The 20,323-nt window shown below is 33.1% G+C and overlaps 3 protein-coding genes across 3 annotated transcripts; all 3 read left to right on the forward strand.

The window, feature by feature from the left end:
- The first annotated feature begins 912 nt into the window (after positions 1 to 912).
- On the forward strand, positions 913 to 5,780 carry LOC145606189 (protein neprosin-like). Its single transcript, XM_081662238.1, has 5 exons — positions 913 to 972; positions 4,426 to 4,584; positions 4,768 to 4,821; positions 4,921 to 5,058; positions 5,409 to 5,780. The coding sequence occupies exons 1-5, from the start codon at positions 913 to 915 to the stop codon at positions 5,778 to 5,780; spliced, it is 783 nt and encodes a 260-aa protein (XP_081518364.1).
- Positions 5,781 to 8,835: 3,055 nt separating this feature from the next.
- Positions 8,836 to 12,582, forward strand: LOC145603560 (dicarboxylate transporter 1, chloroplastic-like). The gene is made up of 3 exons (XM_081659483.1): positions 8,836 to 10,120; positions 10,966 to 11,187; positions 11,984 to 12,582. Exons 1-3 carry the CDS (start codon positions 9,017 to 9,019, stop codon positions 12,344 to 12,346), a joined length of 1,689 nt encoding a protein of 562 aa, XP_081515609.1. The 5' UTR covers positions 8,836 to 9,016; the 3' UTR covers positions 12,347 to 12,582.
- A 2,756-nt stretch (positions 12,583 to 15,338) lies between these two features.
- LOC145603577 (protein DETOXIFICATION 42-like) lies at positions 15,339 to 19,303 on the forward strand. The gene is made up of 13 exons (XM_081659502.1): positions 15,339 to 16,024; positions 16,218 to 16,339; positions 16,721 to 16,927; positions 17,015 to 17,196; positions 17,353 to 17,488; positions 17,577 to 17,673; positions 17,766 to 17,866; positions 17,947 to 18,110; positions 18,293 to 18,364; positions 18,490 to 18,606; positions 18,702 to 18,797; positions 18,884 to 19,005; positions 19,113 to 19,303. The coding sequence occupies exons 1-13, from the start codon at positions 15,948 to 15,950 to the stop codon at positions 19,153 to 19,155; spliced, it is 1,536 nt and encodes a 511-aa protein (XP_081515628.1). The 5' UTR covers positions 15,339 to 15,947; the 3' UTR covers positions 19,156 to 19,303.
- The last annotated feature ends 1,020 nt before the right edge of the window (positions 19,304 to 20,323 follow it).

Consider the following 20,323-nt stretch of genomic DNA (forward strand, 5'->3'; position numbering starts at 1 on the left):
GTGGGTTTCGGGGTGGAGGTTGGTGGGTTCTGGGTCTGGGTCCGTGGTGGTGGGTTTCGGGGTTGTGGGTCTGGGTTCGCAGGTGGTGGTGGTGCTGGGCTCGTTGGTGGTGCGCTGGGTGGTGGTGCGTTGGGTGGTGCTGGGCTCCGTTCGTGGTGCTTGGTGTTAAGTGTTTTTTTTTTATTAGATTAATATTAAGCACATTCCTTATTTTCCGATAATCACACTTAGGATATTTTGCCTAGGAGTCCGCAAACTCCCTCTTTGTTGTGAGTAAATCGTAACGGAGGGAGTATATTACACATCTACACTGAATCTCCACACGGGTTCTCTGATACACCTGGCCTTAAGCTTATTACAAAGGTACAAACCCTATTAGGGAGATTTTGTCAAGAATGATGTAGAAATAAGATAATGTAGTATAGTCAAGGTCAAAATAAATTCCAAATTAAAGCTATTGATATGAATTCTACCTATAATCATATTGTATAATTGTTTTTCTTTTTTTTTTTTTTTTTTTTTGAAAGCAATATAATTGTTTTTCTAGAAAAGGAGATGTAAAATCACCCCAATAGTATTACGAAAACTATTATGGCCAGTAATTTTTAAAAAATGCCATGCTTATGCTTTAAGTCTCAACAATCACAATCTATGAGATTAATTGATAACTATATAACTTCTCACAATGATATCAGAATATAATTTCAATTATCTAAGTCTCTTAACATCGATTTCTATATTATTTGGATCAACAATTTTAATTGTTTAATCTCAATTTTTTCATTAATCCAAAAATAACTTAATGAGCTTTGTTTCTATTATGATACATTAAGAACATTATAAAATCAAAGCAGTTGATTAATTGATTCATATTTAAAAACACAAATTAGGGTTTCTGCTTTCTGATCAATGATGGGAGATATTAATACCGAGGAAAACCTATCAATTACCCCGATTGATCAAACCTTCAAGGTAAGTTTGTCGAAGTATTGTTCCTTCAAATTACCATTTGCTTCAAGCGTGTCAAACTTGACACCAGTAAAAATTTATGGAGAAAAATAGAATGAGAGAGAAAGAGATGGGAAGGAGAGCGTAGAATCAGGGTGAAATCATTAAAGAGTTATATTTTTACATATATAAATATATGCTTTTACAGTATATAACAATAAGTCAATACATGACTTTTACGGTACATATCAATACACGTCATATACTGTAGACTCTCACTAAATTATTACTCATCCGGAACAACTTTCAAATTTCTATTCGAAAAACAACGATAAATTGTAGTAATAATGACAAGGAGTATTATTAAACAATATACTGCCCCTAAAATTATAAGGATTTCGACCTTTTCTCTCACATGGTGACCTTTAACAGGAGATATTGTTGGAGTTTTTCACCATTATCACTTGGGGATAAAATACATTGAGTTAAGATCAACCGATATATCGCCAACAAATAAAAAATACACATTTGATGTACGGAGTAGCTCATTATTGTGAATTTGTGATATCAAATTGAATTGCCTTTTATATATGAGCTTCAAATTGTCTTATATATTTTACATATAAGAGTTTCAAAGTGTCTTATACTTCGTGTACATGAACTTCGAACACATAATACATATTTATATTTAATATATAATTTTTGTATTGCATATACATTGTACATATAGCATACGTATATTGACACATAGTTATTTATGATGGACCAGTATAATTAGTGCTTCTTATGATCCTACATACATATACTTGACATTAGTTTGACTTTCTTATTTATGAGTTGCATGCTCAACTTAAGGAGAAATTCCCTTTAGAAAAAACCTTGGAGATATCTATCTATACTTATATATTAAAAAGCGTTCCTAATACAAGATATGTGTCACGTGGCACCCTTCACACGTATTAGAAGTATGCCACATCACCGTAATATGCCACATCATCTATTCATCCATTGTAATATGAATGAACATATTTCAATTGCAATAAAAATGTTTATCACAAGGTTTGAACACAAGACCAATAACAAATAAAGTAATGTTATTACCGACTTTGCTATCTTTTTATTGTGCTTCATATTCAATAATAATACACTAAATACTTTAAATTGTAGTTTACAAGACATCAATTTGAGAGCGTTTATTTAATTTAATTAATTATTATTGTCCACTTATTTTTTGTAATAATATAGTTTATGATTTTATAGCCCAAATAATATATGTATTGATATTCAAAGCAAAACCCGGTGCATCGCCCGGGGCCACACACTAGTTGATATATATATATATTTTTTTTGGTGTTTAGAGAGCCACAAGGACGGGGGTGAGAATCGATCCAAAGATCTCCTGGAATTGGGAGGAAAGCTCTAACCACTTGAGCTATCCCTCACTCTCGTGATGAGGTAATAAAATATTAAAATATACCTCAAACAAATCACCTTGCAATCCATGCGAAACAAATCACCTTTTTTTTTTTCTCATAACTCAAACTTTTTGATTTGAATTTTTTTTTTTAAAATTAAAAAAAAAAAATTCTTATCAACAATTGTGACACATGTTAGAATTTGCCAAGTGTCTGACTATTCACTCCTAACTGCAATCGTCATTAGAGGATGATTATATAGCTGTTGGGATATATAAACAACTATGTCTTAAGTTAACTATTTGACCAATAATGTTTCAAATAATCTAAATTACCTAAAAAAAATTCCAGTTCTTCAAATTTTCATCAAGCTAACCTCATAAAGATGGCACATCTCACATCTGTTCAAACCATCGTCACAACAATGCATTTGGGTGCAATTATTTGTTTAATTGTTTCTTCAATGCTTCTGGGAGGTGTTTTTGGAAACTATCTATCTCAACATCATGTTCTAACTCTTAAGGTGTTTGATCATTTTCGATTAATTTGTAGCTTATTTTACTTTTATTCATTGTTATTGTGTAAAATTAGATAAAATTTTTAAGGGTTTTTTTTTTTTTTTTTAAATATATATATATTTATTATGGTTCCTTAAATGTTTCTCATCATAATTAGTTCAGACTCCAAATGGACCACTGTATGACTGCGTAGATTTCTATAAGCAACCATCCTTAGATCACTTGACATTGAAAAATCAGATTTCCAAGGTAAACATATAAACACACCATTCATTTTATTTATTTTTTTTTTTTAATATTATTGTTTCCCCATTTACTATATATTAATTTGGTTGAACATTAAATACTTTGACAATTTGGTAGGTTTTTCGCAAGTAAATATATATAGTTGTGCAAGGTAGTCTCATAATCTTGTGTGATTCGTGTTGAAATATAATTTTCAAATGTCAAATGATTTCATTAATTGATGATTAAAGATATAGTAGTACATGTTTAAAAATGAACATGAAAGTATAAATCTAAGGTGTTCATTGCATTTAAATAAAAACATGAAGTATAAGTTTTTATGCATAGTTTTTACAAAATTCTCTTATATATAGGTCGTCAGTTTATCAGTTTTTTTTTTTTATTTTTTTTTATTTAAGACAAAATATAAGTCAAGTAAGACTCAAAGGATTTTGAATTGAATTGAACCGGCTCAAAGACTGGTAAATTATTTTTCTCGGCCCAAAATTGATTTTATAACACACAATTGAACTAAAATAGATTATACTTTTTCTCATGGGCCTATGATGTATACATGCAGGTAGCATTAGCCTTAATATCAGTTACATATGAAAGGAAATCTAAGGGCATAGGGCTCAAGCATGGAGGTTGTCCATCCGGCACCGTTCCTATTTTAAGAACTAATGTTCAAGATCATATACCCCGACCATCATTTGTACCCGGACCACTAGAATATTGTGTGAGTTATATTTTTAAATTAAACATGTCTATCTATCGGTTCAATATGACGTTAATTTATGTGAATATAACGTTAATTTGAAAAATTATCTCCGTATGAAAAATTTATCAAATTGGGTGAAATCCTAAAATGACCTTAAAATCGATAATATATACTACTAAATACCTATTCATAAGTTCATAACCTACTAAATATATTTTGAATGATTAAGGGCTTGTTCTCTTCAGCTTAAGTTCAGTTCAGTTTCTAATATCCTCCTCAATCTCATTAAATATTTAGTTCAGTTCAATTCAGCTCCAATCAATTTTGTTCAGTTCAGTTCAACTCATTTCAGTAAATCGAACAGGCCCTAAGAAAGGATGTGGAGATTTTTTTTTTTTTTTTTAAAAAAAGGGAAATCCATCACCGGGCCCCAATTGTTTGTTATTATTGGGTCCTAAACCAATTTTCTATGGGCCTATACATACATTAAGCGGTGAACACCAATATGGAATAACATCAAAGTCATCAATACATACAATATGTAAAAAATTAGCTTTTACGAAAATTTCATCTTACTGGAGGAGTATTTGTTGTGCAGGTTGCTGTTATTCAAACAAACATTGCTGATTCGAATAAGAAATTCTTCGGATCAAGTGCTTCCATGACCTTGTATAAGCCTCGAGTACAAAAGGGTCAATGGTCTTCAAGTCGGATTAAATTATCGAATGGTGTAGATAGTATTGAAGCTGGATTGATGGTTTGTATTATCCTCATATCCTCCTTTTATTAGTTGAGTTGGGAATCTGGGATATTATTTATCTAAATCAAGTTCTATCAAAGTTATGCTCTTCCGTTCTATCTAAAATAGAGTTTTGCACTTCTTTTAAACAGAATATAACGTTTCATAGTTTTTTCTTTGGGTGTTTTCATTGTCATTTAGGTAAATCCAACTTTGTTTAACGATAATGATTCCCACTTCTATGCAAGATCTATAGTAAGTGCGAGTATATACGTGTGCATTGAAATTATTCCTAATTTTGTATCATTTTATTTACCCAAGCTAATTAATTATATAATTCTATGTTTTTTGTAGGCAGGACAAAAAATATGTGTAAATCAATGTGATAATGGTTTTGTTCAAGTTTCGAAAGCTATACCTTTAGGCACTATCCCGGATGAATATTCCGAAATAGGTGGGGATCAACATACTTGGAAAATAACTATTAGAAAGGTACTAGTATAATCTTATAGTAATTTTTTGTTGTCATTTCATAAATAATACGAAGTATGTTTAAAAATGCTCATCAACACAATCAAATAATGAGTGAGCCTTGGTTAATAAGGCTGATATACAACTCATCAAGTATATAAAGTATCCTAACTTCTTGTTTACCTTTCATCCTTTTTCGTCCTTTCTTTAATGAAGAAGTTAAGAAAGTATATAAGCATCTCATCTAATTCCAAACAACTACAAAGTACATTTTGTTTATGTTTTCTAATCATGCTTTCTTAGATCGTATACTTTAAATTTAGATGATTAATTAATCAATTTCTCTTGTGTAATTTTTCTTTTATATATAGCATTTTGAAGACGACAATTGGTGGCTTATAATATATGATAAAGACGGTATGTCAATTCCAGTTGGATATTGGCCCAATAGTCTATTTACAAGCTTAGTGGATGTTGCAAACCAAGTTGAATGGGGAGGAGAGATCAATGATCCTGGGCCAACTAGCCCAGGTCCTGAAATGGGTTGCGGTAGGATGGCAAGTTATGATACACAATATTCAGCATTTTTCAAACAAGTGACTGTTGATATTGACAAGTCTAAAAATGTTGAACCTCAAGACACCAAAAAAGTATTTAATTGTCCATCCTTGTACAATGTCTTGGATGAAGGTTATCAGCGTGACTGGGGTCGTCTCATGTATTATGGAGGCTATCATATATAATATTCTCAATCATTAATGACCATTTCATATAGATTTACTAGTGATTTTGTGTTTATTTTTTTTTTAAAAAAAAAAAAATTATCCTGTTCATATTCATTTACTAATGTTTATTTTTGCGTTTTTTTAATTTTTTTTTTTTATTATCATATAGTAGATTTGTTTTCTTTGAGGAAAATTATTCACATATAGATTTACTACTAGATGAAGCCCGTGCGATGCACGGTTTGTTTGATTTTTTTTTTTTTTTTTTTTTTTTTTTGTATTTATTAGCTAAAATTTGTTATATATTTAGATAAAATTCCTAATATTAAAAGATAACATTTAATTATTTTAAACTTAAAAATCTCATTCGCCAATTTTGCTTACGTGGCATTTGAATTATTTAATTCTAAAAGAAATTAATAATCTCTTATTTAATTGGCTATTACTAAGATTTATAATCCTACATGGCGCGCTAAGAAAATTAGGTCCTACGTGGCTCTCTAAAATCTCGGGAAAAAACTCCCCTTTATATATATATATTAGATTAGATTGAATATTTTTACTTTTTTTTAAAAAAAAAATACTTGAGCCGATGCAATAATTTATCATTTTTCGGACTTGCATTGCATTGCCATAAGTAGGCCTGCCCTACAACGTAAACCAAAGGGTATACATATCTTCTACCTCATAGAGGTGACAAAATTACTGATCTCCTAATTCTCCTTGAATATTAATTTCATCTCATAGACTCATACAAGTATATTATAGAGGCTATATCAATTGGTTGTTGGTGCAGTGGTGATTGAGACTGCACTTGATATAAAGAGGACTCGAGTTCGATCCTCCACAATAATAATTGGGAGGGGACTGGAACTAACCACTCATAACTGATCCTCGAATCCGGATTAGCCTAAAGGATGAATCGGGTGGAACACCAAAAATATAAATTGTAGAGACTATAAAATGTAAATTCTCAATAAAATACTTACTTATTATATGTTTTTATTACAAGTAGTGATAACAAAATTTTCTTTATTACGTGATGCTAGAATGTTGGCAATTTTTCAACTTGAATTGCCCTAACTCCCTAAGCAAGCTTAAAGCCTAAACCTTTGCTGATTGTCGAAACATAATTGATCGGTCGAAGTCAAAATGGAGTTAGCACTATGCAAAGGGTATACATTTCTTCTACTCTTTATTGCTCTACCTCACAGAGGTTACAGCTTACATACCATTACATAATTGTCTCTCTTAAGTAGTTAAGTATCATCTCATTACACGTTGCCCACCTTTAAATTAACACCCAAGATATTAGGAAAGATAATATTGTGAATATTTGGGAAATATATCTTAGAGTCTCTTGTGAATATCTCTAGGTTATTTTGGTCTTGCCCTCCAAGTAACCTAGTCTATATATACTTGTGTGCGGCCGTTTATGAGGAAGACAATTTTACAGTGAACTTTATTCAATATAATTTAACATGGTATCAGAGCCTTGTGAGATCCAATTTTTTTTTCAAACGTTGTTTTTCATAGACATTGTTTGAGGGTGTGAGTTATTTCGTGAGTTATGAAACAAAGTATTTCATATTGTGTACTTCTTCACCAAAAAAGAAAGTGTACAACTTTTATAAGAAAGGAACAAAGTGTAAAGCTACTTCTTCGCCAAAAAAAGAAAGTGAACACCTTTTATAAGATAGAACAAAGTGTAAAGCTTTAGTAGTGGTTAATTTAGCTAATTAAAAATAATCACGGCTAAAAAAAGGGATTGCGGAAACATACACATTACACATTTACACATCATCCATTCCATGCAATGTTGTTTGAATAAAAAAGGGATTGCGGAAACATACACATTACACATTTATACAGCATCAACACATTTATTACAGTACATATTACTTAGGCGAAACAAAAGTTGACACTTGTAATACATTAATAACAAATAATTTTCACATGGTGTATTTATTGGTGTTTCATATATATATATATAAGGTCATAGACTCATATATTATAGAGGCGATAAAATGTAAAATTCTCAATCCTCAATAAAATACTTACATTTTATATGTTTTTATTACGAGCAGTAGTTAATTTTAAATAAAGGGAACGTTTCTCTAGCGCACGTATGCCGATGCACAAATTTGATCGACTGATACGGAGTAATATTATTAATTATCAATAACTAAAATTTATTACAAGTGAATATTAATAAACTATTCAATGAGACATTTCCAACAAGTATCCACATAATTAAATGTATTCTTATGTATAAATTTCAAACATTAGTCTAAATGAATTACTCCCTCCGTCCCAAAAAGAACGACTCATTTGGCCAAAACTTTGTCCCAAAAAGAATGACCCATTTGCATTAAAACACCCATCAATTTGCTACAATATTTGTGCAAAATTAGCTTCCCCATATAAAAATTTGATTTTCCATGTTATTTTATTACTTTTTTCTCTTTATTTTTTTACAAACCCCATGTAAATTTATCTTTCCAATATACTTTTACTTCTTTTTACTTAACTTCCTTAATACTCGCGTAATCAACCCAAATGGGTCGTTCTTTTTGGGACGGAGGGAGTAGATGAATACTCAAAACATTTCACTTAATTAAACACGAAGAGAGTAATAAATTATATCGTACTTATATTCTCATGTAGTGAAGTAGGGCATTGTCCGAGCCCAAATACTAGCTAAAGTGATTAAAGTGAAATTGAATATTGTTCTACTCGTACTTCGTAGGAATATATAAAAGGTTTATTTATGGCTTATGCCTTGAATTGTTGAATACTTCCTAATTTTGTATGAACTACTTATGCCTTGAAAAGGTTTTTTTTTTCCCTCTGTCTACCTCTTTCTACTCCAAATAATTGTCTAGTTAAAACAAAAGTGATACGAAGTACAACTAAAATATGGAAGATGTATTTTATTTTTGTGAGAAAAAAGTATGGAAGATGTATTAAAGCATACAACTATACAAGTAATGAAGTACGAGTAAAACAATTAATTTCTTGTCCATTAGTTCATAGTCCACTCACTATAAAGTGGAGTATAAACCAACCAAAAAAAAAAAAAAAACTAACTCAGAAAATATCGCCTCACCTCACTCTCCACCATAACCGTACGATCAAAATCCAACGGCTAAGATTTCTCTTCAAACCGTTGAAAATCACCACCTTTTAAATCAAACAAAAAATCACCATTACTTTCTCTCCCCATTTTCTCTGCAACTCAGAAGCTTTCAACAATGGCGTCAATGGCTCTGAGTTTAACCTCTTCCACTACCTACTCTCTCTCCTTCAGATCTCTTCCTTCTCTCAAACCTCTCTCTAAATCTCACCCCTCCATTTCCCTCCCTTCTCTCAGATCCAACGCTCCCAAATCATCCTCTTCCTCCTCATCTTCTCACTCTCACAAACACTTTCTCTTTCCTCCTTCTCTTCTTCCTCTTCCCAACACTCTCAAATTCAAACCCATTTCAGCTTCTGCAACAAACCCACCTCAAATTCAACCTCAACCATGGCAGGGAGCTTCAATCAAACCCTTAATCGCATCAATTTTAACTGGGGTTATCATCTGGTTCATCCCAACCCCAGAAGGTGTTTCCAGAAACGCTTGGCAACTCCTCGCAATCTTCCTTTCCACCATTGTTGGAATCATCACTCAACCTCTTCCTTTAGGTGCAGTTGCTTTAATGGGGTTAGGTGCTTCAGTTCTAACCAAATCCCTAACATTTTCCGCCGCATTTTCCGCTTTTGGTGACCCAATTCCATGGTTAATCGCGCTCGCTTTCTTCTTCGCTCGTGGGTTCATCAAAACTGGACTCGGGAATCGAATTGCGTATCAATTTGTGAAATTATTTGGGAGTTCTTCATTAGGGTTAGGTTATAGTCTTGTTTTTAGTGAAGCACTTTTAGCACCTGCAATTCCATCTGTTTCTGCAAGAGCAGGTGGGATTTTCTTACCATTGGTTAAATCTCTGTGTGTTGCTTGTGGGAGTAATGTGGGAGATGGAAGTGAGAGGAAATTAGGGGCTTGGTTGATGTTAACATGTTTTCAAACTTCTGTGATTTCAAGCTCTATGTTTTTGACTGCTATGGCTGCTAATCCTTTGAGTGCAAACTTAACATTTAACACTATTGGTCAGGCAATTGGGTGGATGGATTGGGCGAAAGCCGCTTTCGTTCCCGGGTTGGTTTCTTTGATTGTTGTTCCTTTGCTTTTGTATGTGATTTACCCTCCTGAGATCAAGACGAGTCCTGATGCGCCTCGCCTTGCCAAGGAGAAGTTGGATAATATGGGTCCTATGACCAAGAATGAGTCTATAATGGCTGTTACTTTGCTACTCACGGTATGATTTCGATTCGTTTTTGGTGATTTTGTAGGTGTTTAATGATTAGTTGTATTGGATTATGGTTATAGTATGCAAAAAGTTTGGTCTTGAATGATTGTTATTGTTTGTTTGGTTGAATTGGATGTTGGTTTTAGTTGTATAGGCTGTTGGTTTAGATTGCAAGTGGTGATTGATGGTATGAATGGGTAATGTATTGCCCTGTTTTAGTTGCATTGGAAGTTTTTTGCAAGTCTTGATGAATTCAATTTGGAGTAATTTGGTTAGTATGTTTGGGAATTGTCTATGCATTTGCTGCATTAGCTGTCAGTTTAGCTTGCAAATGTTTTATGAATCCGAGTCTTTAATCGATGCCTGCATTTTCGATTAAGATATTGGGAATTATGGTCGGCTGTTCGATTAACCATACTTAGTGTTGGTTGACCTAATGTTGATGACTTTTGAATACTTGCAATTGCTTTTGGTAAGGACTAAGGAGGGAGTATTAGAAATCGATACCTATCTGCCATGACAACCCGCAGCAAAAGACCTAGTGAAGTTTTGCATCAGCTACACCAATGCTAGTTTCTGTATCAGTCACCAATAGTATACTGGTTGTTAGTTGATTGAAACTTATATATGCTTGACCTATGAAGATTAATTGTTCAATTCGATATTAATTGCGGGCTAAATAGCTGTGCAATGTTTAGGTCATTAAGGAGCTTCAATTATGATACAATGATTCGTTGAGAAAATTGATTTTCCATTCTGCACATCTTCATTCTGTAGTGCATTAATTTCAGTTTTAATATAAAGATACCATGTCAAGTTGCATTGATATGCTTTCCTTGTGATACTTTCATCAGGTGGGATTGTGGGTTTTCGGAGGAGCTTTGAATATTGATGCAGTCACTGCTGCAATTCTTGGATTATCTGTGCTGCTCATTACTGGTGTTGTCACCTGGAAAGAATGCTTATCAGAGTCAGTGGCTTGGGATACCCTTACATGGTTTGCTGCACTTATTGCCATGGCTGGTTATCTCAACAAGTACGGTCTCATTTCCTGGTTCAGTGAAACTGTGGTCAAGGTCTGTGTTCTTTCCTCTTCCCCTGAATTTTTTTTTGCTCTATATTTCTTCTGCTCTAGTTGTACAAGTATGATTGAACCGACCATCTTCCCAGCAATTGTGTGTTGAAATCTGCTGTTCTGAATTATGATCGTATTCTCGTTGAAGAGGGGCGGGTGAGGGGGGTGGTTAAGGTTTCCTTTACTCCCTACTTAATATTGGGGTCATTATTAAAGAGTTGAACCAACATGCCACAAGTAGTATTTTATTAGAGTTTATAGTTAGAACCTTTGGGGTATCATTAAGGATTTTTGTGAACAAAATAGAAGTTTGGTGCATTAAATTTAGAAAGTGACCTATTATATCAAACACCTCAAGATGAGAATGAGGCTTATATTTTATTTTATTTTTGGAAAAAAGAATGAGGCTTACATTTTTTAAAAGCAACTTAATGGTAAGCTATTTTATCTTCTAGCTTGAATTGCCACATCATCTTTTCCAGCTATATTTTTCCTAGCTAATTTTTTGTCGTTGATTTTTTTTTTTCAACTAATTTTTAAATAATAATATTGATTAGAAACAATTAATATCTAAGGAAATTTGCTTGGCCAAGCTTTTTTAGTGTATTATCCCTCCAATGGTTTGGCTATTAGCTTGAAAATTACAAAAATTGCAAGCTAAGTCCCATGAAAGCAACCATTGGAGTTGCTCTAAAGGTGCCTTGTTGAATAATGTATAGTCATAAAGGCTTATGTGGGATGTTTGTGTAATTACTGATCAGAATCTTGTATCACCTGACATGTGTTTTTCCTTGCAGGTTGTTGGTGGTTTAGGCCTTTCATGGCAGATGTCTTTTGGTATTCTAGTTCTTCTTTACTTCTACTCTCATTACTTCTTTGCTAGTGGAGCTGCACATATAGGTGCCATGTTCACGGCCTTCTTGTCAGTTGCAAGTGCACTAGGGACACCGCCTTTTTTGGCAGCCATAGTTCTTTCATTCCTCTCCAATCTTATGGGTGGCCTTACTCACTACGGTATTGGTTCAGCCCCAGTTTTTTACGGTGCTAATTATGTTCCTCTCCCGCAATGGTGGGGATATGGTCTCCTCTGCTCAATAGTCAACTTAATAATCTGGCTTGGAGTTGGAGGCATTTGGTGGAAGGCGATTGGATTGTGGTAACCTGATGGTGCTCAAAGAATTCGCTGACCCTGCAATTCAGTAGTTCTCGCAGATATTGCTTATTATATACGAGTTCCTAGAGGTAGCCTCTGAATTTTTTTTTACGATTTTTTATTTAAAGAATATTTTATTTCCCACATTGTCTCTGCGAATTGGAACAGAAAAAAAAATATGAAGAGCTAAGTAGTTCAACTTTGTTGTACTGCCACGAGAAATACTATAAATTCCTTACAAATTGATTGGTTCTCAAAATTTTGGTAATGTAAAATTGTAAAGTACTTGATGCCTTTCTACAAGGCACCTAAGAACAAACCACCCGGCCTCCCTCCTTTAGGCAATGAATCGGTTGAATCCCACAACCCGTGGATGTTATAGGCTGGTGGTAGTACCTATTGTGCCAACCACGATTTCTAACAGATTGGCTTTTTGATTGTCAATAAATATATATTCTGATCATTTTTCACTGAACAGAGAAGTCCACAATTACATGAGTAGAGAATTTTCATATGTGCTTATTGTGGTTCGTAAGATAATGTATTCTTGTGCATTATATTAGTGGCCCTTAAGGCCTGAAAATTCCATAGATTTGGTTTTATGTGGAAATCCACTTAGACTCTTAAGGATGTGAAAAGCAGATAACTTGTGGTTTTGTATACGCCTTGTTGTTGATAAGTAGGGATGTTATGTAAACATCACATAGTTTGTAGTAAAACCATGTACGCAAAAATTCAAATGGACCTTATTGATAGGAACTAGTGAGTTGTGACAGGCATATAATACCAATGGTGAACAAAGTTTTGAGATCCTTTCAGGACCACAATTGTCATCGACGTAGGGTTATGGAATCTCAACCCTTGATTTTTCTCTGTTTTTTGTGCTTTTATCTTCTGGAAGCTGAGAAGATGACAATGGAAACTATTATTAAGTGTATGACTATAAATGTAAACTCTTCATTTGGTTGAAAGAACTGGAATTATTTAGTGTTAGACCCTGTTGTCTTTTGATTTTATTGGAACTATTGATTGGTATGTATAAGTATCTTTTTGTTTAATAATTCCAGAATTTTATCATTCATATATAAGTGGTTTTTTTTTTTCGTTTCACTGATAGAACATGGCGATAAACACGCCATTATGTTAGAATTTAGGTTGCACACATCTGAACACATCTCTGAAGGTTTACTTCTAATCATTAATTTGATTTACTAACTTGAGGCCTAGTTTGTTCACTCTTGATGTTTATGTCTCCCTGATTTTCGTCTTCTGGGAAGATATCGAATTATCGATCCATACTCTGTATTCCTTTAATTTGTGGCTATTAAAATTGCTTTGAGCAGTTTGTGAGGATACTATCAAAATAAATTTTACACCATAAATCTGACCATATTTAACAAGTCTTTTTCTTAAAAGTTGATGTTGAGTTCCAAAGAATCTGCATTCTTTCTCTGCTACTGTTAGCCTCTCTTTTAGCAGGCTAAGCTTTAATATCATTATTATTCTCCAAAGATTTTATCTTGTGCAATATATGGTATGACACACTTTTGAGAGATTCATGTTGCTGGAGGAACTAGGTGCCCAAAATCAAGTAAAATTCAATGTACAATATAATTCGACATTCCAACCTTTAATACATAGAGAATTACGAGTATAGTCTAATGCATATGCTTTGATCATTAACTATTGGTGCAAGTCTATAAGACAATCTATTAAGAATGACCTAAGAAAGAAAATGGGGCAAATTTTAAGGGACGGAAGGAGTAGTAGCTAGCTATTTCGTGTATGAATGGCGATAGTTTAGATCACCTGACAAGTAACAAGTTAACAACATGTGTACACGTACCTATCCTTTTCAATTTTCTTGGCGTTCATGATTAGGTTTATTGGCGATGCATATTTCAAATACAAGTATATATTAGGCCGAATATATTGTTGAAGTGTTACGTGTTTAAGAGGATCAATTGGGCTACCCACTTTTTGAAACTTGTTAGAAAGTGGTTTTTTTCCTCATTCCACTTTCCACACCTTATGGAAGAAGCCAATTGAGAAATTTTTGGTAGTTGCTCAAAATTAAATTTTGCCTACATATTACACCTACCTTTATGCTTTTGCTATTTTAAGGTTCTATTTCGATAAATATTGTAGATAATCTGAATTTATCAATATACTAAGTATGTGTTGTTCGTTATTATTATTAATTAAAAAATATTTAGTTTTCTCATGATAATATATCTTAGACTAATGGAGGAAATCTACACAAATATCTGTTGGTTGATGTGGTTTGCAATCTACACCATGAACCATAAACCACAATAAACCGTGATTTTATGCTATATGATTTTGAATAGCAAACCATGATTCAAACGAATTCTCCAATTTAAACAACGTTTAATATACGCAACGTTTAATATACAGTTGATTATATCAAGCGTATAGTATAATTTTAATTGATTCATGTAATTGTACCTTGTGATCACATAGACAACATCAAACTATAACACGAAAATACGGTTTACCAAGCAAAGCTTGAGAGTAGGGGATTTCCTTACCTCTCTTCTCTTCTTTCAAGCTTTGACCTACGCAGCTAGATTGACTTAACCTGTGAGAGGTATTGATTCAGCAGAGTCATTCATGTTACCTTTTTCAGAATTTACAAAAATATACCGAGTTTCATATTAAGGTACGTATAACCGATTGTATGATGAATTTCATACTCAAACTGCACCGCCACATTGATTATAGCTCATATAATTGAGGAAAGGATCTCATAAATTACTGTGCATGGAATTCAGTGAGACACTCGTCAACGTTACCTTCACCAGTCCAACATAAAACCTTCACTAGCAAATTAAAAAAATAAAACCTTCACTAGTCAAAATTAAACCTTCACTAGTCACTGACAATCAAATTAATAAAAAACAAAAAAAGTCAGTCCAAATGTCTTTCATTCCTTTTTCTTTACTGACCCCATAAATGTTTCTCTTTCTTTCTCCTTCTTCCTTAAAGAAGAAAGGTCTTAAATTACTCATAATTTAAGTAACATGTCTTTTCATTATATCTTCTTTATGTATGAACCATAAATTTGGTTAAGGTGAACAGTTTTATGTAACCAACATAATAACCAGATTTTTAACCAGATTTTTTTGTTAAACAAAATTGTGTTTTATTGTAAGTTTGTAACCTTTACCTTTTATTATGAAAATTTCATATATGGTGTAGTAACGTTTTTATTCGTTGTACTCGTATATGATTTCTTACCATCTCTGTTTTCATCACACGATATGAACGTCTAAAAGTCTAAAATACCACGTACCCCGTTACATGTTAAATAAAAGAATACAGGAAGCAAAATTCTTGTTTCTTAAAAGCCAAAATTCTGGTTATCCTTTCCCTCTTTTTTTTATTCCTTCATTTTTCTTTTGGAAAAAGTTTGGCACTTGTGTTTTTCTTCTGTTTTTAAGCTCCTCAAATAGAATTTAGCATCATTAATTTATATCAATGACTGAAAATTAACTAATTTCACCAAATTTTGTGGAATCATTATACTATTAAGTGAAAAAAAAACATCATCTTTAACTCATTAAGAGCTTCAGCTGTTCAAAGCCATGGTAGAGGAAGATGGATTATGCTTTCCATACACTAAGACCAAAATTCCTCTCTTCATCTTCTTCAAAAATGCTAGGTACACTTTCCTTTTTTACCCTTCTTTTTTCCATTTTTTTTCTTGCTACTAATTTTTTTTTTTGTTTTTTTTTTCAATTTCATATATAAATTATAAGGGGTCCGTATGTTGTTAAAATTGTTATATGGAACTTTATTTTTTTTTTTTTTAAATTTGATTAGTTTTAATATATTATATGATGTATGTAAAATAGGATGGTATTCAAGATGGATGAACTTGGGGTGGAAATATCACAAATTGCATTACCAGCTGCTCTGGCTTTAACAGCTGATCCTATTGCTTCTTTAGTTGACACAGCTTTCATTGGCCAAATTGGTATGTTGTACCCTTTTTTGCTTCTAATTCCTCCGTTTTTATTTGTTCTTTATCGAGTTAATTTATATGCACTATATTATATATACGGAGTAAGAAAAAACATTATCATGTGAGATCGTATCAATCAATTTGAGTTATCGTGACATATATAATACACTTATATATATACTTTAGTATAAATGATACGAAGTACGAGTATTTCATTTTGGGATGTACATAGGAAAATAGTCTGTTATTTTGAAAAAGAACAGTGTATGTATACAATTTGAAGTTAATGTAAGCATGCATTATTTTGAGTACTAGTTTACATATTACTTATCCAAGTAAAATTGAAACTAGTTTTATTAAGTTAAGAGGTATTATGCATGTAACTTTTGTTAGGACCTATTGAGCTTGCTGCTGTTGGGGTATCTATAGCTCTTTTCAATCAAGTATCTCGAATTGCAATCTTCCCTCTTGTAAGTGTAACAACTTCTTTCGTGGCCGAGGAAGATGCCGTGGCAGAAGTGAATTCCGAACAACAAGAGTTAGGATGTTTGGAATCTAATTGTACTAATAATGAAGCCAAAGAATTATTACCTCAATCAGGTATTTACGTTTTTATGGATTTTAAAAAATTGCTACATTATTGGACATTGGTGAGTTTTAAACGTTAGGAATGTTATTTTCTGTTAGGTTCGGGTGAGAGTGTTAAGGCCGAAACAAGCAGCTTTAGTGTTGAAAGATCAAAGCCTAAAAGGAGGAACGTACCATCTGCTTCATCGGCTTTGGTTATTGGTGCAATCCTTGGACTTCTTCAAGCAATTTTTCTCATTTCTCTAGCAAAACCATTATTGAACTATATGGGTGTCAAACCTGTAAGAACTAGTGCATATATGTGTTATCAGAGCTTTTGTTTGATGAAATGCAGACTGAAATGTTACCATTCCTCTGTTAATTCTTAGGCAAAATAGCCTGACTTTTATATTTGATAATCTTAGTCCAATATTTCCCACATTATTATGCTCTAACAGGACTCAACTATGCTACCCCCGGCTCAAAAGTACTTGACATTGAGGTCACTTGGTGCACCTGCCGTTCTTCTTTCCTTAGCTATGCAAGGAATTTTTCGAGGTTTTAAGGACACCAAGACTCCTCTGTATGCTACTGGTGAGCCTATAGGCTAACTGACTTGGTTCACTGATTGCCTGGCCTTGGTTTGCTATCACTAACTGGTTCTTTTTCTTGCAATTTACAGTGGCAGGGGATGTAACTAACATAATTCTTGATCCGATTTTTATATTTGTATTTCGGTTGGGTGTTAGTGGTGCTGCAATTGCCCATGTTATATCACAGTAAGTTTACCACAATTGTTCTAATAAATGTCTTAAAGTGCTACTTGTACGTATCTTTTGCTTAGTTTGATTTGCTATGTTTATCTTACTAGGTACCTAATTTCAATCATACTATTTTGGAGACTGGTTCAACTAGTCAATCTTCTACCTCCCAGTGTGAAAGATCTCAAATTTGGTCGATTTCTTAAAAATGGTAAGAATATATGTTATCTAAAGTTCTCTTATCACAACTTATGCTACTCGAAAGTGTTTGAGTTTGACCTCTTCCTGCAGGTTTTCTTCTGTTGATGAGGGTCATAGCTGTGACATTCTGCGTGACCTTAGCTGCATCTATGGCTGCACGCTTAGGGCCCACACCAATGGCCGCTTTTCAGGTCTGCTTGCAAGTTTGGTTAGCGACATCCCTTCTTGCTGATGGACTCGCTGTTGCTGGCCAGGTTTCATTTCAGTTTTCATGATCTACGTCCATTGTCTGATCATTTGTTTTGTATCAATATGCAAGTTCAAGTTACTACATTTTGATAATGAATACAGTATAATATCATGCTGTGGAAGATTTGTTAGTCATAGACCGAGTTAAGCCTATTTTAGAGTCTTAGAGGTTCTCCACATTTTACAGGCAATACTTGCTAGTGCTTTTGCGAAGAATGACTTTGAGAGAGCAACGTCGACTGCCTCCAGAGTTTTGCAGGCAAGCTGATATATATTTTCTTGATCCTTACTGCAATTACAAACATAGGATCTTTGAACCAGTATCTCTGCTATCATGTCAGAAGCATCATAATCTAATTATGGTTTCGTGTGTTACATGTGCAGCTAGGCTTTGTTCTAGGATTGGTCCTGTGTTTCATGCTCGGGTTTGGATTACAATTTGCAGCAAGATTATTTACCAAGGATGTCGATGTCCTGAACCTGATAACCATAGGCATTCCAGTATGACTACTTTTCTACTCATATGTTCGGTTATCAATTGTTTAGATGAATTAAATCTCGAGGGAGTTGAACTAATTATGCTATCTTTATCACAGTTTGTTGCTCTTACTCAACCCATTAACGCGTTGGCCTTTGTTTTTGATGGCATCAACTTTGGAGCATCTGATTTTGCATATTCAGCCTTTTCCATGGTATTTTTCATATAACTACTTTTCTTTCTTAAGTTATAAACTTGATCTTGGGACGAATATCTGATCCAAGCTCTCAATCTCTGCAGGTTATGGTTGCTGTTGTGAGCATTTTGTGTTTGCTATTTCTTTCCTCCCATTATGGTTTCATCGGTATCTGGGTGGCTCTAACTATTTACATGAGCCTTCGCACATTTGCTGGTTTTTGGAGGTATATCCATCAAAGCACTCCCATAGTGCTCGAAATAAGCCTTGCCTTACAATTCTCATGATCATCAAGAATCTAATGAGCTTAACATTTTTATTTTTTTTTGGCAGAATTGGAACCGGAACCGGACCTTGGAGCTTCCTTAGGAGTTAAATTCTGTTTTATAACATATGATACATTTTCCCAACTATGTATATTATGCTCAAGAAGTGATGTTTGTACTATGTAGAAACAGTTAGAAATTTAGAATGGTTATGGTATATGTATATTATCTAGTATCTACTAAACTATTTTTTTTTTTTTTTTGGTGAAGAGTATCTACTAAACTATTCTTAAACCCAAAACAAAGAAGAATTATCTCGCCACATTTCGGTCATTCAACCCTCATGAGTAACATCAATTATTCATGTGGGCAACCTTAAATTGTCCATAGAATAACCTCCATTTGTCCCAGCATCTTTTGCTACTCCTATTCTCTACTCCTTATATAAGGAGAGCTATGATAATGGAAAATCAGATGTGATGAATGATAGAAAAAACCTTTGTTTTGAATTTTAACTTTGAATTTTAGCTATGATAATGGGTTGACTCTACTTTTGGCATGCGTTGACTCCGTTCATGTTAACTGCTCTATTCAAACCTTATATCCATTTTTCCCCTAAAAAGCACTTAATACCCATTATATCACCCTGTTCATTTGTTCAATAATCAAAGCCTTTTGTCGTTCTTTTGTTACAATTTTTCCAAATTCAAAAATTACGGTTTTCATAATTTCAATCAAGTACTCATTATGGAAGAAATCAATTTGAAGATTTCAAATTGTTTATGTAATATTAATTTGATGGATATATTAGTTCAAATTCCAATAAAAACCTATTGAAATTGAGATGTTTTTGTTAGCATCGGAAACAATAAATAATTAATTCATCTCTTTTCTGAATAGTCTTGGAAATCTTAAGGAATTTCTCCAAAAAAATCGATTATCATATTAAAGCTGAAATAGTAAGTTGGTTATAACTCGTGGCTGTAAACTACAAGGTCGTAGGTTCGACTCCAACTTCTAGCAAATACCTACAAAGTCGATTATCATACTTGATAATCACATAGCTTAATAGGTCGCTACCCAGACGTGTCTATTACCATTGACCAACAATCTTTTCTATTTGATTTATAAGGTCTTGTTTATAATTGATGTACATATTGAATTCAACACAAATACACTATCAATTTTTCGTTCAAATTGAAATTTTTATGCTATTGTTTTTTTATAGATTAGTTCATTGACATTTGTTTATCTGATCTTTTTATTGATTGCATTCTC

This window comes from Chenopodium album, chromosome 22 (genome assembly GCF_948465745.1).
Source record: "Chenopodium album chromosome 22, dcCheAlbu1.1, whole genome shotgun sequence".
Classification (NCBI taxonomy): domain Eukaryota; kingdom Viridiplantae; phylum Streptophyta; class Magnoliopsida; order Caryophyllales; family Amaranthaceae; genus Chenopodium; species Chenopodium album.